The following is a 22,690-nucleotide window of genomic DNA, read 5'->3' as shown; positions in this document are numbered from 1 at the left end:
GACGTTCTGCCACCCACCTTGTATGCCACCATGTGTGGTTTCTGAGCACCAACATGTTGGCTTTCAGAGCATGATTGGTCTGGGTGTGCGGGGGAGACTGAGCATGCCCATTATTACTCAAATCCCGTGGCAATATGTCATGTTTACCCCGACCATAATCCACTTCCCGGTCAATTGTCAACCCACCTTTCATAACACTTTGCCATCCAAGAGAATTGTAGAACCCCCTACAGTGTGGAAGCAGACCACTTGGTCTGTCGAGTCCACACCAACTCTCTGAAGAGCATCCCCCCATCCTTTTCTTATAATCGTGCTTCTGATGAGGTGCCACATCAGGGGTTACTCTGCAAAATTAACCGCATAACATTCTGTGGAACATGGCCTCTTGTATAATATTTATTATAGAATTGTGGTAAACATAGTTTCTGTTAGCACCAGTGTTTCAGCAGCTATGGCACTTTAAACAATACCTCCTAGTTTTATGGTTCCCCAGATCAAAGACAGTATACAGTGATCCTGAGTGACTTATTTGACTTTAGATTTATATCTCACCTCAGGGAGCACTTTTACTGTACACAGCATTCTGTATAATGTGATAATATAATATGTTTTTTCTAAAATCTTCTTTCCAACTCTCCAACTCTTTTTATTTGACATCGTTTATCAACTTACCTCCTAATTTGTTTGTATTAAATAAAACATCCCTATTGCAAGGGCTTCCCACTTCTCATGATATTCCCAGTCTGTTCCCTTATCTTTGTTATTCCTCCTGTCTCATCCTGGATGATTACTGCTCTTTCAATTCCTTTTGCAAGCTCATAAAAGCTCAGCAAAAGAAAGAAGAGTTGATATAACTTTATCTCTAACATAACAGAATAATATAATTCTGTTTAACATCATTTAACTATGAAACAGCAACTGTTTCAATATAGTAACATACCATAATTACACTCTTGGCCAAAGTTAAGTCAATAAACAGATTGTTTCACATGTAATTCTGGCATCAGGGAGAGAAGCCCAGCTTTTATCTGTAGCAGAGAGTGAGAGATGTAACAGGTTCCACACCCAGCTTCAAGATCCCAACAACTACTGAAAACTAAACCAAAACTCTGGTTCCATGGGAGCCCGACCCCACCCATTCAGGCTGCTTCTATTGTTCCAAATTATTTTTACAAACCTCAAAACCTCACAGCTGTTGATTGGCTTAGGCCAGACAGCTCAGTACCAATGGCTCAAAACCTCTCTTAGAAAAAACCTGGACAAAATACCCCTTTTAAAGCCCATCACACAATCTATAGGTTTAAACTCCTGTCTCTTTTCTCACCCTTTTAATGTTTGCATTTCCCAGTGTCTTTCCCTGTTCTCCCTGTGATGGTTACTGTCTTCCTGGCCACTTCTGGCATATGTGGATCCTTGATGCCAATGTTCGGTCGTTGTTATCTGAAGCAAGAAGCCTTATCCTTTGTTTCTATATCACCTTGTCCATGTTTAGCTAGCCCATCCAGTCCTCTCCAACATGAGTGTATAGGAGAAAGGGAGAGAGAGAGAAAGTGTGCGTGTGTGTGCGTGCGTGTGTGTGTGTGTAGTATGTGTGAGTGGGAGCAAGTACATGTTCACATGTGTGTATGTGTGTGTGAGCTAGTGTGTGTATATATATATATATATGTTCGTGTGAGCAAACGTATGTGACAGTGTATGTGTGAGTGAGAGCGAGTGCATGTATTTGTGTGTGTGAGTGTGAGCAAGTGTGTCTGTGTGTGTGAGAGAGAGGGAAAGAATGTGTGTGAGAGAGCAAGTGTGTATGTGTTTGTGTGAGCGAGTGTGTATGTGAGACAGCGAGTGTGAGAGCACGTGTGTGATAAAGAGAAAGAATGTGTGTGAGTGAGTGTGTATATGTTTGTGTGAGCGAGTGTGTAAGTGAGAGAACGTGTGAGAGCACACGCGTGTGTGAGAGAGTGAGTGTATGTTTTTTGTGTTAGCGTGTGCGCGAGAGAGCGTGAGTGGTAGAGCAACACGTGTGTGTGAGAGGGGTGTTGTGTGTGTGCGTGTGTGTGTGTGTGTCTGTTTGTCTGTGTCTGTGTGTTTGTGTTTTGTGTATGTCTGATGGAGTTCAATCCAGGCAAATGTGAGGTGATGCATTGTGGGAAGTCTAATTCTCGAACAAACTATATTGTAAACGGAAGAGCTTTGGGAAAAGTTGATGAGCAGAGATGTCTGAGAGTTCAGGTCCATTGTACCCTGAAGGTGGCTGCACAGGTGGATAGAGTGGTCAAAAGGCATATAGTATGCTTGCCTTCATCGGACGGGGTATTGAGTATAAGAGCTGGCAGGTCATGTTAAAATTGGACAAGACATCATCACATTTAGAATACTGTGTAACAGTTCTGGTCACCACATTACCAAAAGGATGTGGACACTTTGGAGAGGGTACAGAGAAGATTTACGAGGATGTTGCCTGGTATGGAAACTGTTAAATATGAAGAGAGATTGTGTAGATTCGGATTGTTATCATTAGAAACAAGGAGATTGAGGGGGGACCTGATTGAGGTCTACAAACTCATGAAGGATACAGACAGGATAGATAGAGATAAGCCTTTTTGAGGGATTCAATAACAAGAGGTCACACTTTCAATGTGAGAGGTGAAAAGTTTAAGGGGGTTACACGCGGCAAGTACTTTACACAGAGGGTGGTAGGTACCTGGAACACTTTGCCAGAAGAGGTAGGAGAGGTGGGCATGGTAGATTCATTTAAGGTGTGTCTGGACAGATGCAGCAGTAGGTGTGCAGCAGAGGGATACAGATGCTTAGGAATTGGGCGATAGGTTTAGACAGTGAATTTGGATCAGCTCAGGCTTGGAGGGCCGAAGGACCTGTTCCTGGGCTGTAAATTGTCTTTATTCTTTGTTCTTTTTGTTCAGTGCCATTAAACTTTGTGGATGCACCTTAACTGCTTGGTAGCCCTGCTGTCAAATTACTATTTTCCCACCATTCCACTGAAACGCTACCTAGACTTTCCCACTCTTTCCACCCTTCTCTTATATGATGTACCGTCTCTCCAGATTAAAATTTATTTGTACAAAAACAGAAATTGCTGGAAAAGCTCAGCAGCTCTGGCAGCATCTGTGGAGAGGATTCAGAGTTACCATTTCAGGGCAAGTGACCCTTCCTCAAAACTTACAAACATTTATTTGGGTTCGCTTTATACAGTGTTGTAAGACTCACCAGATTTTCTGTGAAACTTCAATTTAATGAATGGCCTGAGTGCAAGGTATTTATTTGCCAAAAAACAATTAACATTGACTGTAGCCACAGGTATTTGCAGTCGGTTAACCATGGACTGTTAACTATCGACTATAGCCATGGACTGTTAACCATGAAGTGTAGCCATGAACTGTAGGATGATGGAGTTAGGTGGAGGCAGGAGAAGGGGTCCTTGGAGGGTAGGATTCACATTCGAAGAAGTAGATACAGAAGCGGAGGCTGTGGAAAAACTGTTCAACATCGAGATGTATGCTAAACTTGTTGACATATGTGGACTGACCATTTGTCCCTCAGTGAGGGGGAGACCAGGGAGTTGGTAAAACCGGCAGGGTTCGTGCCTTGGACCTCGTGTTAAGCTGGAGTTGGAATGGGGGTGGAGATTGTCTCTGGGTGTGTGTGTGAGAACGATCATGTGATTGGCCGTGACATCAATGGTTACGTGATTGGGAGTGTCATTGACATCAGTGGTGGTTGTGAAAGTGTAGGCAGCGTCAGCTAACCAAAGCTGCATTTCTACACTATTCTTTGGCTCCAGTTTATCTGCAAACTGCGCTTCAAAGGCTGTTGGAACCAACAGGGAAATAATTAGTGCTGACAATGAGGGTCAATTACTTCTCAACACATGCAGCAATCCTCCAACAATCCCTGATTGAAGCCATTCTTTTCCCACCTAACTATCATCTCCATGACCATCCGCCATTAAAAATACAGGAAAATGAAAAAAGATATTGTCTTTGCTCAAGGGAATGAAATTTAAAAGTAAGGAGGTTTGACTGCAGTTGTGCAGAACATGGGTGGGAACACATGTGGAGTGTGAAGAAAAGTTTTAGCAACCTTATTAAGAAAGGATATAAATTCTCTGAAAACACTTCAGGCAATATTAATTCATTTGATACCTGGGATTGGATATGGCGGAGTGGAGGGTTACCTTGGAAATAAAGGCTACGCAGACTGAACATCCATTGGTGTTTGGAAGAATGTAAAGTAATTTTATAGAAAGTTACAAGATCCTGAAGAGAGTGGATAAAGTGGATGTTGCAAAGATGTTTTTTTCTTGTGGGAGAGACTCGACCTGGGGAACACAGTGGAAAACTAGGGGAGCTCACATTTAAGGTGCAAATGATTTGGAGATGTAATATTTCACAAAGGCTCATTGGTTGGTGGAATTCTCTTCTCTAGAGAGGGTTGAGGCAGAACCACTTAAAATTGTCCAGGCAGAGGCTAATGGATATTTGACTAGCAAAAGAGTTAGTCAAAAATGTGGGTAAACAGCAAAGTGAAGTTCTGGCTCCAGTCCAATCAGCCACAACCTTATTAAATAGTCAGGTGGATTTAGGGGGGCCGAATGGCCTCTTCCTGCATTGAATATGTACAGGCTGTGTTATCAACTTTTTTTCACATCACTTGGCTTCACATCACAATCTGAGGAAGGTGATTTCATACTCTCGGTGCTAATCACAGGTTCTATTAGTGAGGCAATTGAAGATCCCAGGCCATCACTGTAATATTACAGTCATTTTCTGACTCCTATTAGAATGCTATTACCAGCAGTTTTGGGAAAATCAGACACCATCCCCCTGTTTCCACTAGGTATTTGGTCCCATCGCTGTCTACGAATGCAGATCAACCTCCAAAAGCTAACCCCTCCAAGGGTGAATCCAATCCCCTTTCCATTGCTTGCACCCAGCAACCATCCTCACACCCTCACTGTCCCAGCACATCCAATACACTCAGCAACCATCCTCACACCCTCACTGTCCCAGCACATCCAATACACCCAGCAACCATCCTCACACCCTCACTGTCCCAGCACATCCAATACACTCAGCAACCATCCACACACCCTCACTGTCCCAGTACATCCAATACACCCAGCAACCATCCTCACACCCTCACTGTCCCAGCACATCCAATACACTCAGCAACCATCCACACACCTTCACTGTCCCAGTACATCCAATACACCCAGCAATGGTCCTCACACCCTCACTGTCCCAGCACATCCAATACACTCAGCAACCGTCCACACACCCTCACTGTCCCAGTACATCCAATACACCCAGCAATGGTCCTCACACCCTCACTGTCCCAGTACATCCAATACACCCAGCAACCGTCCACACACCCTCACTGTCCCAGTACATCCAATACACCCAGCAACCTTCCTCTCTCCCTCACTGTCCCAGCACATCCAATACACCTAGCAACCTTCCTCTCTGCCTCACTGTCAAAGTTCATGCAATACAACCAGTAAACTTCCTCTCACCCTCACTGTCCCAGCACATCCAATACACCCAGCAATGGTCCTCACACCCTCACTGTCCCAGTACATCCAATACACCCAGCAACCGTCCACACACCCTCACTGTCCCAGTACATCCAATACACCCAGCAACCTTCCTCTCTCCCTCACTGTCCCAGCACATCCAATACACCCAGCAACCTTCCTCTCTCCCTCACTGTCCCAGCACATCCAATACACCTAGCAACCTTCCTCTCTGCCTCACTGTCAAAGTTCATGCAATACAACCAGCAAACTTCCTCTCACCCTCACTGTCCCAGTACATCCAATACACCCAGCAACCGTCCACACACCCTCACTGTCCCAGTACATCCAATACACCCAGCAACCTTCCTCTCTCCCTCACTGTCCCAGCACATCCAATACACCCAGCAACGTTCCTCGCACCCTCACTGTCCCAGCACATCCAATACACCCAGAAGAATTCCAAACGTCTTTCTAATGAAAGGAAATGTGTTTGTGCAGGATGGAGAATCTGTACGTGAATCGGTTTATGCACATGTTTCAATCTTCATGGAGTGATTTTGCTGACTTTGAGAAGATCTTTGTTCGCATCAGCAACACTATTTCAGGTATGACATGTATTTATTCTGCACTCTAAACTCTGTGAGCTCCTCGTGCCCCAGGTAGGCTCGCTCCCAGCATCCAAACAGCCGTGCCAGGTTCAAACTCAATCCTGTCACTTGCTCAGCTTTGGTCCAAATAAGGCATCCTCTGGACTTTTTGTCAAACAACGTAACCATCATAAAAATAGAATAATACAGGTGATGGAAATCTGAAATAAAAGCAAAATGCGCTGGAGAAACTTAGCAGGTCTGGCACTGTCTGTGGAGAAATAAGAGATATCGTTTCAAGTCTGATCTCATTCTTTTTGAGCACTGACGATATATGTGTTCTGGTGAAGTCCAACCTTAGCTGGAGAACAGCATCTTGTTTTCCATTTAGGCACCTAGTTATTCTGCTTTTGTCACTAGAGTTTAGTCGGATGCATGTTGAAGAGGAAAGGACAGCTGAAGGAGGGAGCAGGCCTGCACTGTGTTATGACAGTCAGGAGGAGAAGTGGGAAGGTGGCAAACTGATGACGAGGGTGGTAATGTTTGTGCCTCTTGCAGAGTACGTCATGCAGCACTGGCAGGAGGATTTCATGTTTGGATACCAGTTCCTGAACGGATGCAATCCCGTCATCTTCAAGAAATGCAACACATTGCCGGAGAAATTCCCCGTCACCAATGAAATGGTGCAGATCTGCCTGGAGCGGCAAATGACACTGGAAGAAGAGATCGAGGTACAGAGCTCCTCACCCTCTGGTTACTGCAGGGATACAAAGGGCACGGCTGTGGACAAGGTGCCTGCCAGGGAGGGCGATCAGTATGAGGGTTCAGGGAAGGGTATCAGCGTGGGAGTGTCCCGAAGGAAGGTGGCACCAGTGAGGGTGAGGGACGGGGTGGGGCGGGTGGGGGGTTGTGGGGGGAAGCAAAAAGGATTAAAATGGGCCGTGGGTAGCTCAGATCACTGATCATGGAGCAGTGTGTCTCACAACGTCCGAAACCGATCACTTCAGTGAGAATCAGCAGATCGAAAAGGCAATTGTCACTTCTTCATATCCACATCAGCAGCACTCAGAAATTATCCAGCAGTAGTTATCTTCAACTGGGTAAATCCCCAATGCAGATGAAGATTGACCATCAGAAGGAGGGCAATCTGGTGAATAGATGCAGTGCCTCTGCAGCAGCGTTACTGACAGCATTTCCTCTGGGCGTCCATACTGTCATCGCAGCCGATGAGAGCTGGTATACGCCAGCCAGTGCCAGGACAAAGTAGTCAGCCTGGTCGCCTCTCCTTGTCCTTAGATTCTTCGCTGTGAGAGGGTAGGATATTACCCCAGTGCACAGCCTTCCAGAGTTGAGCAAATTAGTGAGATCCTGGGCTAACATCAGACCTAAAGGTTGGAATACACGAAAATCTCCAGCACAACGGGAGAGCACCCCTCACCCAAGCATCCTGAGAATCCACCCAGCCCAGGTCACTGCTCCCCCCTCCCCCGATCGCCCCCAGCCCAAGTCACTGCCCCCCCTCCCCCTATCAGCCCCATCCCAAGTCACTGCGCCCCCCCCCGATCACCCCCAGCCCAAGTCAATGCGACCCCCCTCCCCCGATCGCCCCCAGCCCAAGTCACTGCCCCCCCTCCCCCTATCAGCCCCATCCCAAGTCACTGCGCCCCCCCCCCCCCCCCGATCACCCCCAGCCCAGGTCACTGCTCCCCCCTCCCCCGATCGCCCCCAGCCCAAGTCACTGCACCCCCCCCCGATCACCCCCAGCCCAAGTCAATGCGACCCCCCTCCCCCGATCACCCCCAGCCCAACCACTGCACCCCACTCCCCCGATCACCCCCAGCTCAAGTCACTACCCCCACCGATCACCCACAGCCCAAGTCACTTGCCCCAATCACCCCCAGCCCAAGTCACTTGACCCCCTCCCCCGGTCATCCCCAGCCCAAGTCACTGCCCCCCCCCATCACCTCCAGCCCAAGTCACTTGCCCCGATCGCCCCCAGCCTAAGTCACTTGACCCCCTCCCCCGATCGCCCCCAGCCCAAGTCACTTGACCCCCTCCCCCGATCGCCCCCAGCCCAAGTCACTGCGCCCCCCCCTCCCCCGATCAACCCCAGCCCAATCACTGCACCCCCATCCCCCGATCACCCCCAGCCCAAGTCACTACCCCCACCGATCACCCCCAGCCCAAGTCACTACCCCCACCGATCACCCACAGCCCAAGTCACTTGCCCCAATCACCCCCAGCCCAAGTCACTGCCCCCCCTCCCCCTATCACCCCCAGCCCAAGTCACTGCGCCCCCCCTCCCCGATCACCCCCAGCCCAAGTCACTGCACCCCCCTCCCCCAATCACCCCCAGCCCAAGTCACTGCCCACCCTCCCCCGATCGCCCCCAGCCCAAGTCACTGCCCACCCTCCCCCGATCATCCCCAGCCCAAGTCACTGCCCCCTCCCCCGATCACTCCCAGCCCAAGTCACTATTCCCCCGGATCACCCCCAGCCCAGATCCACATTCCTGCACCGACATCTCATCCCAGGAAATTTGCAAAAGAGGGAATGTAAATTGATAGCATGTTTTGATCTTCTGACAGAAAGGAAACATTTACCTGGCAGACTACGAGGTGATGGATGGAATTCCTCCCAACTGCACTGATCCCTGCACCATCCAGTACCTGACAGCACCCCTGTGCCTGCTGTACAATAATGCCCAAAATAAACTGGTGCCCATCGCAATCCAGGTAGGTGAGCTCTCTAATAAAGAAAATCAAAGCAGACAACAAGGCATTACCACAAGTTGACACCAGGTCTTAAGATTCTGTTGGTTGTGAAGGAAAGTTTTCTTTTCCAGTCTTTGTGGAGGACAGAGTTGAAACAATGACCTCAGTGAAGCTTCAGTATTGTAGAAAGAATGTAATTGTTGGATTATACAGGTCAGGAGGCCATTCTGCCCATTGCTGCCTGTGCCACCTTATTTAAGGAACTAGCCAATTTCTTTTACTTGCACAGACCTTGCAAATTTCTCTTCAGGTGCTTAACCAACTTCTTTTTAAAATTTACTGTTCGATCGGCTTCCAGGCGCTTTGCTGTACAAAGAAAATTCTCCTCTTCAGATCTGATAGTGTCCTGGAGTTACCAAGCCCCCAAAAGAATAGTTTCTCACTTGCTGTTCCATTAAATCCCCTCATTATTTTAACCGCTTCTGATAAATCTCGTCACAAGCTTTCTCTGCTTCAAGAGGAACTATCCCGCTTCTATAAGTAACGGGAGCTTTTAACCCTTCATTCCATTCTGGTGAATCTCTAATGTGCTCCAGGTCTTGACATCCTTCTATGGTGTCCAGAACTGGACAGCATACTGTAATTGGTGCTGAACACAAATTATGCAGTGGAGTGGAGGAAGCTGAGGTGGTTAACATCCTTTCAAACAACTAAGAGGAGGCATTGTGAGCTGGCCGAAAGTACGTTGTTGGATGGGACATGAAGATGTGTTTTATGTTGCACTTTCCACACACTCAGGATTTCTTCAGAGTGACTAGTCAACGACTCCATTACTGTTGTGTCACATGACTAAGGGATTGACACAGGTCATGAGTTTATATCAGTTAATACTTCCTATGTCACAGGGTTTAGAGAGATATAGATATAGAAGATATAGCATCCCTACAGTGTGGAAACAGGCCCTTTGGCCCAACAAGTCCACACCGACCCGCCGAAGCGCAACCCACCCATACCCCTACATTTACCCCTTACCTAACACTACGGGCAATTTAGCATGGCCAATTCACCTGACCTGCACATCTTTGGACTGTGGGAGGAAACCGGAGCACCCGGAGGAAACCCACGCAGACACGGGGAGAACGTGCAAACTCCACACAGTCAGTCGCCTGAGGCGGGAATTGAACCCGGGTCTCTGGCGCTGTGAGGCAGCAGTGCTAACCACTGTGCCACCGTGCCGCCCACTAGAGTGTGGTGCTGGAAAAGCACAGCTGGTCAAGCAGCATCCGAGGGGGCAGGAGAATCAATGTTTCGGGTATAAGCCCTTCATCAGGAATGAGGCTTGTGGGCTGGGAGCTGAGAGGTATATGGGAGGGAGGGTGGGGTTGGGGGGAGGTAGCTGGGAAAGCGATAGGTGGATGAAGGTAAGGGAGAAGGTAGTAGGTCAGAGGGGCAGTGATGGACCGATTTGGAGGGCAGTGCCAAGTTGGAGGCTTGGACTGGGATAATGTTGGGGGAGAGGAAATGAGGAAGCTGTTGAAATCCACGTTGATCCCGAGTGCTTGCAGGTCCAAATATGAGGCGTTCCTCCTCCAGGCGTCGGGTGGTAACAATTTGGTGGTTGAGGAGGCCCAGGGCCTGCATGTCCTTGATGGAGTGGGAGGGGGAGTTGAACTGTTCAGCCACGGGGCGGAGGGGTTGGTGGGTGTGGGTGTCCCAGATGTGTTCTCTGAAATGATTTGCAAGAAGGCGTCCTGTCTCCCCAATGTAGAGGAGACCACACCGGGTGCAACAGATGCAGCATATGACATTGGTAGAGGTACAGGTAAATTTCTGATGGATGTGGAAGGATCCCTTGGGGCCTTGGATGGAGGTGAGGGGAGTGGTGTGGGCGCAGATTTTACACTTCTTGCAGTGGCAGGGAAAGGTGCCAGGAGTGGGGTGTGGACTGGGGGGCATGGACCTGACAAGGGAGTCACGGAGGGAATGGTCTGTCCGAAACTTTGATAGGGGTGGGGAAGGAAATATATCTCTGGTGGGGGGTCCGTTTGGAGGTGGCAGAGGATGATGTGATATATGCGGAGTTTGGTGGGGTGAAAGGTGAGGACCAAGGGGGTTCTGTCCTTGTTGCGTGGGAGGGGTGGGGTTCAAGTGCGATGGTGCGTGAAGTAGAGGAGATGAGGTGGATAGCATCGTAAACCACGTGGGAAGGAAAGTTGCCATCATGGAAGAAGGAGGCCACCTGGGACTTTCTGAGGTGGAATTGGTCATCCTGGGAACAGATGGGGTGGAGGCGGAGGAATTGGGAATAAGGGATGGCGTTTGTGCAGGAGGTAGGGTGGGCGGAGAGTCGTCTAGTGGGGGGGGGGGGGCAGTCAGTGGGTTTGTCATAGATGTCTGTGGTTAATCAGTCGCCAGAGTCAGTAATGGAGAGGTCCAGGAAGGGGAGGGAGGTGTCTGAGATGGTCCAGGTGAATTTGAGGTCGGGGTGGAAGGTGTTGGTGAAGTTGATGACCTGTTCAGCCTCCTCGTGGGAGCACGAGGTGGCGCCGATACAGTCATCGATGTAGCAGAGGAACAGATGGGGGGTGGTGCCATTATAACTGCGGAAGGTGGATTGTTCCATGTATCTGACAAAGGGGCAGGCATAGCTGGGTCCCATGTAGGTGCCCATGGCTACCCCTTTGGTTTGGAGGAAGTGAAAGGATTGGAAGGAGAAGTTGTTGAGGGTGAGGACCAGTTCAGCCAGGCGGATGAGGGTGTCGGTGGAAGGGTACTGGGTGGGACGGCGTGAGAGGACGAAACGGAGGACTTGGAGACCTTTGCCATGGCAGATTGATGTGCACAGGGACTGGATGTCCATGGTGAAGATGAGGTGTTGGGTGCCAGGGAAACAAAAATGTGGGAGGAGGGGAAGGGCGTAGGTAGTGTCACGAATGTAGGTAGGGAGTTCCTGGACGAAGGGGGGAAAGGACGGTGTTGAGGTGGGAAGAGATGAGTTCAGGCTGATACAATGGGTCGACCGGGGCAGTCAGGTTACAGGAACTGGATGTCCCTTCAGCCCAATAAGTCCGCACCGACCCTCCGAAGACTAACGCAAACATTTACATCAGATAATACACCTAACCTACACATCCCTGAGCACTACAGGCAATTTCGCATAGGCAATTCACCTGACCTGCACATCTTCGGATTGTGGAAGGAAACCGGAGCATCCGGAGGAAATCCACGTAGACACGGGGAGAATGCGCAAACTCTGCACAGACAGTTGCCCGAGACCGGAATTGAACCCAGATCCCTGGCGCTGTGAGGTAACTGTGCTCCCTCTTGCAGCCAACAAAGTTTTTTTTGAAGTTTCTTCACTCCTGTAATGTTGAAAATGTAATTGCCTGCTTCGGCACAGCAAGCTTCCACAAATAAATGAGAGATAATAACCACATGAACTGTTGCAATGATGTCAGAACACAGGGGAAAAGTCTGTCCCTGCTGTTCATTTAGTATATTGTGATTCTTTTTAAAATTGACCTGAGAGGGCAGGACCTGTCCGCCCAGTCAGTGAACAGCTTGTAGACAGAATATAGATACCAGTCAATGCATGGGCACCAACTAGCTGATAGCCTATTTTCCCAAGTATTTCTATAATTTGAGTTACAAACACCTCACAGCGCCAGGGACCTGGGTTCAATTCCAATCTAGGGTGATTGTCTGTGTGGAATTTACACATTTTCCTCGTGTCTGCATGAGTTTACTCCGGTTTCTTCCCACAGTCCAAAGATGTGCAGGTTAGATGAATTGGCCATGCTAAATTGCCCATAATGTTAGGTGCATTGGGCAGGGGTAAATGTACTTGTTGGGCCGAAGGGCCTGTTTCCACACTGTAGGGAATCTAATCTAATCTCATCTTTACAATATTAATTTTGATAGCTATATGTGCTCTATGCTGGATATATATTCCAATCTGAATATTGACTGTGTCACAAACCTGTCAAAGGGTTGTTGTGAACAGTTCTAGGAATCTGTGCAATATCTGGGCCATCTCTCTCTCCCTCCATGATGCCTTGGTGTTACTCAGTAGATACTACCCCCATTCCCAGTCAATCACAATCTGTATATATCAATACTTGGAAAACATCCACTGGCTATCTCTCATTTTCCCCCTGCTCTTTTGCTATTTCTTTAACTGTTCTAAATGCCCACTATGACAATCCCAATTGCACATACATTTCATTTCCTTGAACTTAGTAAAATTTCTGTCTGCTTTTTAATGAATTCTGACCTCTCCGTTGTTGCAGCTTTTGCTACCACTCCCCATTTTCTAAAGACAATGTAAACCCAGTTTAAAAAACCACAAATATTCACAGTCTTAATTTTTTTAAATTTTACCTATTAATATTTGCCAAACTCCACAAGATTCTGAGATACCCTCTTCCTCCTGCTTATAGAAAGCATTTAAATTCTTTCTCATATATTTGTTTCCAATCTTCTGTTGCAGATCATCTGGTTGTGTGAGCTTAGTTATTTTTACTTTGCTCTGTTCCCTAATGTAAGGTTCAAAAGGGAGTTTACGGAATTTAGATTATTTCAATTTGGTGGAGTTCGCCTAATTAAAAACTTCAAATTGATTCCTTCTTCAAACTGGGAGAAAGTGAGGACTGCAGGTGCTAGAGATCAGAGACGAGAGTGTGTTGCTGGAAAAGCACAGCAGGTCAGGCAGCATCCAAGGAGCAGGGGAATTGATGTTTCGGACATAAGCCCTTCTTCAGGATTCATTCCTGATGAAGGGCTCATGCCTAAAACATTGATTCTCCTGCACCTCGGATGCTAACTGACCGACTGTGCTTTTCCAGCACCAGACCCCCTCCTTCAAACTACTCATTTTGAATATTCATTGATTGGCTGATTTGATTTATTGCCACGTGTACCTAATTACAGTGAAAAGCTTTGTTTGCCAGCAGTACAGGCAGATCATAGTAAGCAAGGACATACAGGTAACAACAAATGCCGGAGACTACAGCAGAGCAGACAGGATCCATGGAGACAGAACAAGCTAACATTTTGAGTTTAGATGACGCTACATCAGAGCTGTGGAGATAACAGCATTTATGTTATAGTTGGGGGACAGGTGTGGTGCTGGCGGGGTTTAGGGTGCTGATGGAGAAAAGATGTTGGGCAGATTAAGTGATCGGAATGTGAGAAAGGCAGAACAATGGTGTGTCTCGAGAATATAACAAGTCAAGCTAAACCAAAGGGAAGAAATGGGAGTTGGTTCACAATTTGAAAGTGTTGAACACATTGTTAAATCCAGTGGCCGCAAAGTGCCTAGTCTGAAGATGTGATGGTGTCCTTCCAGTTTGTGCTGGGAATCACTGGAACACTGCAACATGCCGAGGACAGACATGGGCATACAAGCATGACACGGTGTTAAAATGACCAACTGCAGTAAGGTCAGGGTCATGTTTGTGCACAGACTGGAGGTGTTCATAGATACAGATCATAGGGTGAAAGAAACTTGGACAGAGTGAGGCATCTAGGTTACACTGAACAGGGTGTGCATGAGGCAAGATAAACATTAACGAGAGTCCATTCATCAGTCTTGTAACAACAGGGAAGAAGCTGTCCTTGAACCTGCTGGTGTGTGTGTGTGTGTGTGTGTGCGTGTGTGTGTGTGTGTGTGTGTGTTCAAGCTTCTGTATCTTCTGCCTGTTGGAAGAGATTGTGTGTGTGTGTGTTCAAGCTTCTGTATCTTCTGCCTGTTGGAAGAGATTGTGTGTGTGTGTTCAAGCTTCTGTATCTTCTGCCTGTTGGAAGAGATTGGAGGAGATCTTTACTGGATGCGATGGGTCTTTAATGATGTTTAGAGCCTTTCTGCGGCAATGAGACATGTAAGTGAAGTGTGTGGATGGGAGGTTCGCTTCTGTGATGGTCTGGGCTGTGCACACAACCTTCTGTAGTTTCTTACGTCCTGGGCAGAGCAGTTGCCGTACTAGGCCGTTACGTACCCGGACAGTGTGCTTTCTGTGGTGCATCCGTAAAGGTTGGTGAGGGTCCTTTTGGACCAAACTTCCAAACTGCCAAACTTCCTGACCCACCTGAGGAAGAAGAGGCGATGCTGTGGTGTCTTGATCATCGCATCTACGTGGAAAGTCCAAGACAGGTTGTCGGTTATCATCACTCCTCGGAACAAGTCCACACCGGCCCGCCGAAGCGTAACCCACCCATACCCCTACATCTACATCTACCCCTTACCTAACACTACGGGCAATTTAGCATGGCCAATTCACCTAACCTGCACATCTTTGGACTGTGGGAGGAAACCGGAGCACCCGGAGGAAACCCATGCAGACACGGGGAGAACGTGCAAACTCCACACAGTCAGTCGCCTGAGGCGGGAATTGAACCCGGGTCTCCGGCGCTGCGAGGCAGCAGTGCTAACCACTGTGCCACCGTGCCGCCCACTAAGTCAGTAGGCCTCTATCTCCCTTCTATACTCTGACTCATCATTGTTTGATCTCTGTCCTACCCCGGTCGTGTCATCAACAAATTTACAGATGGCGTTCATTTGAAATTTGGCTACACAGTTGTGGCTGTGCAGGGAGTACCATAGAGAGCAGAGAAGGCATCCTTGAGGGACTCCAATGCTGAGTGGAGGAGGTGCAGTTGTTTATCTTCACTGATTGCAGTCTGTGGGACTGGAAGCTGAGGATCAAGTTGCAAAGGAAAGTAGTGGAGACCTAGATTTTGGAGTTTTGAGATCAATCTGGAGGAGATAATGGTGTTGAAGGCGGAGCTGTAGTTAATGAGCAAGAGTCTGATGTAGGTGTCCTTGTTGTCCAGATGTTCCAGGGTTGAGTGCAGGGCGGAAATGGTGTCCGCTGTGGACCTGTCACGTTGGTCGGCAAGTTGTAGGGGATTGAGGCAGGCTGGGAAACAAGGGTTGATGTGTGCCATGACCAGCCTCTTGAAGCACTCCTGGAGGTCAGAGCCATTGGGCAGTAATCATTAGGGTAGGTTGCATTTGCTTTCTTAGGTATTGGGATGATGGGTGGTCTTCTTGAAGCAGATAGGGATTTAGGCTTGTAGGTTTAGGAGAGGTTGAAAATGTCAGTGAATACCTCTGTAAGCTGGTCCGCACAGGAATCGAACTGCATGGCCATGGCCTCCATCTGGAGCCATCACATTCCTTGAGTTGACTGTCAGGAGGACTGATCTGACATCTGCAACGGTGCCTGAGGAGACAGGTATGTCTGGGGCTGTCGGGGCAGGTGACACCGCCCTGCTGGCATTCTGTTCGAACCGAGCATAGAAAGCATTCAGCGCATTCAGTCTTTGTCCCCTACCTTGCTCTGCTTCATTATATTTCCCGTTATGTTGCTTAGGCCTCGCCACAGGTGGCAGGAGTCTATCTGGTTGGTTTAAGCCTCTAACTTGGTCCGGTGTGGCCTTGAAGCATCTCGGATGGCTTTGCAGAGGTCATATCTGGATTTTCAATTGAGGTCTGTGTCTTCCAACTTGAATGCTGCACATCTGGTCTTCAGCAGGAAGTAGATGTCCCGGTTCATCCAAGGTGTCCGGTTGGGGAACACCTGGAATGAGTTGTTTGGCACGCAGTCCTCCACACAATTGCTAATGAAGTCCATCACGGTGGTAGTGTACTCAGCCAGGTTTTCTGCTGAGTACTTGCATACGGTCCAGTCCACCGACTCCAAGCAGTTGTGGAGATGCTCTTCCTTTGGCTCAGATCAGCATTGTATTTCTTTCTCTGAGGAACTCTCCTGTTTCAGCTTCTAATTGTAAGCTGGGAGGAGGAACCCAGTCTTGTGATCTGATTACCTGAAGTGTGGGCTGGTAATGGAGCAGTTGGCATAATTGACGGTCGCATTGAAGGATGTGGAGTCCTCTAGTGGGGCAGGAGGTGTGTTGGTACTACATTGGCAGCACCCTCTTGAGGTTGGCCTGGTTGAAGCTGCTGGCCACGATGAAAAAAGCTTCAGGGAACCTCAGCTTCAGAATGTTTCACGCGGTGTACATTTCATCCAGGGCATTCTTCACGCCTACCCAGGGTGATATGTAGACTGCTGTCCGGGCTGGCAGAGGTGAACGCAAGGAGGCAGATAGCAGGGCCAGCATTTTACTGTAAGGGATTCTACATCGGGGGAGGGAATGGCTTGCCAGGATCTGAGCATGAGGAAGGTGTTGATCAGGAAGCATGACCCACTGCCCTTCACCTTACCTGAGGATGCCCTGTGGTCCATGCAATGTATGGAGAACCCCTCAGCTTACAGAGCACAGTTTATTATGACAAGTTTGACAGTGGTGTACCATCAGGCAAGACAAGAGCACTGAGTTTATGAATCAAATCAGATTTTATTCAGTAGGACAACTAAAAACAATTTCGGTAACAAACACATGTTATACTTAGCAATAACACAAAGCAGACTTCAAACTGGATTTAAAACCCAGCTCATAGATAGAGAGCCCCTTCCTCCCTTGAGACAAAACACTGTGGATACAAACTTCTGACTACCTGTCCTGACCTTTAGATTTTCCAGCCTAAGTGGGTCACTTCCTCACCACACCCAGTTACCCACATGCATGACCGGAACATGGCATTCAAAATCTTTATTTTGTAGTCCCCTTGAGAATACCACCCAGTCTTATTCAAATGTTGCTGTGAACATGTAATTTGCTGATAATGTGGCACTACTTAATTTGCTTGAATGGTTCTATGTATACATGATCTCTCACTCAAATACAATGAATTCTTTCATAATGTTCACCTTTTCTGAAAATGAACAGTATCCCATTCATTCCAGTAGCAGTGTTCTCTGTACAAGGCTGGTCATGGCTAATCAGAATTACCTGATAGTGAATTGTCTTTCCTATTCTCACAGCCTGTTTCTTTCACACAGTGAAAATGAAAAGACGGTCCTTAAGACTTATTTTTAAAAGTTAATAAAGATAGACTTTATTCGTTCGTGATTAATTGTTTATTGAGGTGTTGCGGACTGTTTATGCTTTTGTCAAGTGTGACTCAGTAAAAATGGAACAGTCTTATTCCAACAGCTACAGGTGTTGTTGCCTTGTTAGTTGAGTCAAATACATAGTACAGCACAGAAGAAGGCAATTCAGCCCCATCACACCTGTCCCAGCTCCTGAAAGAGCGACCCAACTAGTCCCATTCTCCAGCCCTATCTCTATTGCCTTCACTTTCAAATATATATCCAGCTCTCTTTCGAAATCTCTCATGGAGTCCACTTCCGCCACTCTCCCAGGCAGTGTATTCCAAATACTAACAATTCTCCAAGAAAAGATGTTTCTCTTCATCTCACTCCTAGCTCTCTTATTGAAAGTCTTGAAATTGTAACCCCTAGTTATTGGCATGCTGACTAGTGGAAACAGAATGCCCTTCTTTACCTTGTCAAAATTGTTCATAATTTTGAACATCTAAATCAGCTCACCTCTTAATCTTCTCTGCTCCAAGGAAAATAAACCCAATCTCTTTAATCTTTTCCTGTATCTAAAATTCCTCATTCCTGGTATTATTCTTTGCACCTGGTCCAGGGATTTAATATCCTTCCTGAAAGAAAGTGTCCAAAACTGAATCAACGTGGCCTTGCTTTTATATTCTAAGTCTCTATTTATCAACTCAAGGATCCTAAAAACCTCCTTCACAGCTGCTGCAGCATGTCTGGCCACCTTCAGTGAATCATGCACGTGAATCCCAAAGTCCCTCTGCTCCTGTATTTCTGTCAAAGTTATATGCTTTGCTTCAGTAAGCAGTTTACCCTCCTAATTTCTTATGGTCCTCACTCTATCCCTAACTAATCCTTTACTATCAATATGCTTGGCAAACAATCTACTGTTAGAGCTCGGCCTGTTTCTCATGCTTTCTTTTAGCCTTCCTTATTCCAGCCTTCGCTTCTCTCCTGCATTTGAGATACTCTTCCTGATTTCTTTGCAATTATTATTCCAGTATGGATCATTTGCCTCCTTTTTCTTCCATATTTCTTGATCAGTCATCCAGGGTTCTCTGGCTTTGGATATCCTGTGTTTATTTCTCATGGGTATGTAACTCACATTTGCACAATGGTTAGCACTGCTGCCTCATAGTGCCAGGGAGCCAGGTTCAATTCCTGCCTCAGGTGACTGTCTGTGTGGAGTTTGCACATTCTCCCCATGTCTGCGTGGGTTTCCTCCGGGTGCTCTGGTTTCCTCCCATAGTCCAAAGATGTGAAGGTTAGGTGAATTGGCCATGCTAAATTGCCCGTAGTGTTAGGTGTAGGGGAATGGGTCTGGGTGGGTTTCTCTTTGGAGTGTTGGTGTGGACTTGTTGGGCCGAAGGGCCTGTTTCCACACTGTAAGTAATCTAATCTAAGCCTTAGAGAGGGTAACTAGCTTGCACAGTATTCAACTCTTTATTGGAAATCTCCCCATTTCTCATCCACTGTTTCAGCTATCAAAAAAGGTTTCCAATCAACATATCCCAGTTCAACACTTAGAACCCTAAAATTTGTCCTTTTCCAATTTAATATTGAACCTTGTTATATTCTGATCGCTATTTATTAAATACTCCCCCACTCTGACACTCCCCACTTGGCCTGCCTCATTGCCTCGAATCAGAGCCAGCACAGTTTCCTTCCTGGTAGGACTGGAGATGTCCTGTTCCAGAAAGTTCTGCTGCACACATTACAGGAATTTCTCCATTTCTGTGCTCCACACTACCTTTTTCCCAATCTGTCCTCGGATAATTGAAATCCCCCAATTATCGCAACCCGACTTGTCCTGCAGATTTCTACAAGTTGCCTACAAATGTTTTTTGCTACTTTGTCTCCACTCTTTGGAGGTCAATAATAAATACCCAACAAGGTCACTGTTCCTGTTTCTCACCTCCAGCCATACAGATTCTAATTCAGGAACTGCATCTTGTTCAAGGGCAATGAAATTAGCTTTGACCCCACGGATTGGTTCTGGGTCCTCTTTTGTTTGCCATTTAGATAAATGATTTGGATGAGAATATAGAAGGCACGGTTAGTGAGTTTGCGAACGACGCCAAAATTGGTGACTCAGTGAAGAAGAGTTTCTAAGATTACAAAGAGATCTTGATCAAATGGGTCAATGGGCTGAGAAGTGGTAGATGGAGTTCAATCTAGATAAATGTGAGGTTTGGATTTTGGTACAACAAACAAGGGTCGGGCTTATACAATTAATAGTAGGCCCTTAGGTAGAGTTGGAGCGGACCTAGGAGTTCAGGTGCATAATTATTTAAAATTTGCGTCACATGTAGACAAGATGGTTAGAAAGGCGTTTGGAACATTTGTCTTCATTCTCAGTCCTTTGAGTACAGTCAGTTCTATAACATGGTAGTTCCGGTCTCATGCAATCCCTTGCTATATGAACATCGTGTACTAGCAGCACCATTTAAAGTAATGGGATGAAATTGTAATATAACAACCACATGCTTTCAAAGTTTGCACTATAGAAACAGTGTCTCCAGATTGTCAATCATGTTATAGCGAATTTGCATTAACCAAACGTGTGTTACAGTAAAACGATCTGTACAGGAGTTGAGAAGTCATGTTGAGGTTGTACAGGACATAGGTGAGGCCTCGTCTGGAATACTGTGACTGGTCGCCCAGTTATAGGAAGGTTATTATCAAGCTGAAGAGGGTTCAGAAGAGATTTACCAGGGTGTTGTCAGGTATGGAAGGTTTGAGTTATGAAGAAAGGCTGGATAGGCTGGGACTTTTTTCACTGGAGCGTAGGAGGCTGAGATGCAACCTGATAGAAGTTTATAAAATAATGAGAGGTATAGATAGAGTTAATGATAGTTGTCTTTTCCCTAGGATAAGGGGTTTCAAGACTAGGGGGCACATTTTTTAACATGAGAGCAGAGAGATTTAATAAAAACATGAGAGGCAATTCTTTTTACAAATCAGGAGGTTCACATGTGGAATAAACTTCCTGAGGAAGTGGTGAATGCAGGTACAATTGCAATGTTTAATATCTATTTGGATAGATACATGAATAGGAAAGATTTGGAGGGATATAGGCCAGAAGCAGCCAAGTGGGACCAGTTTAGTTTGGGACTATGTTCAGCATGGACTGAAGGGTCTGTTTCCATGCTATCTGACAATAAGACTCTAAGACTGCTACACCTCCTCCCTTTGTACTTACCTTGTTTCTGCTAAGTGCCTTATAATGCAGGTGTTAAGTATCCAATTCCTTCTGATTTGAGCCATATTTCTGTCAATGTATGCCATTTCCCCTCAAGCAATTTCTGCTTGCAGTTCCCCAGTTTTGTTCACAATACTCTGTGCATTTACAGGCATACAGTTTAATGATGCCCTTATCTCTTTCTTGCCCATTGGAAGGCAACAATTTCTTTGTTCGCTGTCCACTCTCTAACCTTCCCTTTCTTACTTTTCCCTGTTCCCCACCTTCTGTCTTTTGCCTTCTCTGATGCATCTAAAACTAGAGCTCATTGGTTAATAACATACATTTGCAAAATGTTTCTAAGAACACCAAATTGCCTAAATCTTGTACTAAGATCCAAAACTCAGAATTACTTACAACCCATTCATGTTTATAACAACATGAGTTTTCCTTCTTATTGCACCGATAATTAATTCCTTTGTTGCTGTCCATTAATTCCTTTATTCCTTCCTGGTGGCCTAGTCATCCCTCCCTCACTGACCTTTGAGAATATTTTGAGCAATGCTGATTCAGAAAAAAATCATTACATTGGCAAGTTTTCTTGTCACCATCCTTGTCCCTGCAATTCAGTCAGTGTTATTGAAGTTAATGTAACAAGTCCCATGTTGCATTAGCCAGTCCATTCTGACACTTTCCTTCCCACTGTTTAACTCAGTCATTCTCCCTGAGCTCTGTGTTCTGTTTCACAGTGTTCCCAAGTTCTGAGGTTTATTTAGGATTTACTTCCAACTACCTTTGGTTTCTGATTAAAATCCTGCAACAGTTATGGATCGAATACCCGGCCACCAGTAACACAAAGATTTTGTTTTTTTTCAACAGCTGAAACAAGAACCTGGGCCAGATAATCCCATATTCCTCCCCACCGATGATAAGTATGATTGGTTGTTGGCAAAAATATGGGTGAGGTCAACAGACTTTCACGTTCATCAGACTGTCACCCATCTCCTGAAGACTCACCTTATGTCGGAGGTGTTTGGTATAGCTCTGTATCGACAGCTCCCAGCTGTTCACCCTCTGTTCAAGGTACACTCTCTTGATCTTCGGCTCCCTAAGATATTGTCAGAGGGGTGTAGCAAAAATATCTGCTCATCGTGAACTGGGTGAGACTGGGATCAATTCTGTGGCTCCATCCACGGGAGTGGGCTGAAATCCCATTCCAGGGAAGGGAGATATTGCTTCCTTTACACTGACTGTTAACTTGAAGTTAATGTGGTCAGTCCCTGTCTCATTCCCAGTGAATACTCAGCAAAGGTACAACTGTCACTGTCCATGACAATTTCTCTGTATCCAGCTGTGTGCTGTCCCTGTCCTGAGAGTGTTTGATAGGGGACAGTGTAGAGGGAGCTTTACTCTGTATATAACTCCATACTGTACCTGTCCTGAGAGTGTTTGATAGGGGACAGTGTAGAGGGAGCTTTACTCTGTATATAACTCCATACTGTACCTGTCCTGAGAGTGTTTGATAGGGGACAGTGTAGAGGGAGCTTTACTCTGTATATAACCCCATACTGTACCTGTCCTGAGAGTGTTTGATAGGGGACAGTGTAAAGTGGCTATCAGAGAGAGAGAACAGTGCCCTGGGATGAGTTTGGGATGGGATTGACACAGAGCTGTAAGACTGTTTGGATATTTTAATCTGTCTGTTTTCA

At 46.6% G+C, this 22,690-nt stretch overlaps 1 protein-coding gene across 3 annotated transcripts in view; it reads left to right on the top strand.

Moving 5' to 3' along the window:
- The window catches only part of LOC140484561 (polyunsaturated fatty acid 5-lipoxygenase-like), an 88,924-nt gene that overhangs the window by 44,323 nt on the left and 21,911 nt on the right, over positions 1 to 22,690 (top strand). For all 3 annotated transcript variants that reach the window (XM_072582939.1, XM_072582941.1, XM_072582940.1), the window contains 4 exons: positions 6,029 to 6,135; positions 6,676 to 6,848; positions 8,706 to 8,852; positions 21,861 to 22,064. In XM_072582939.1, the coding sequence (XP_072439040.1) occupies positions 6,029 to 6,135; positions 6,676 to 6,848; positions 8,706 to 8,852; positions 21,861 to 22,064 (631 nt within the window). The remainder of the gene's footprint in view (positions 1 to 6,028; positions 6,136 to 6,675; positions 6,849 to 8,705; positions 8,853 to 21,860; positions 22,065 to 22,690) is intronic.

The sequence above is a fragment of the Chiloscyllium punctatum genome, chromosome 13, assembly GCF_047496795.1.
Source record: "Chiloscyllium punctatum isolate Juve2018m chromosome 13, sChiPun1.3, whole genome shotgun sequence".
In the NCBI taxonomy this organism is placed as follows: domain Eukaryota; kingdom Metazoa; phylum Chordata; class Chondrichthyes; order Orectolobiformes; family Hemiscylliidae; genus Chiloscyllium; species Chiloscyllium punctatum.
Note: the sequence above shows the minus strand (reverse complement) of the source record. Positions and strands in the feature narration are given on the sequence as shown.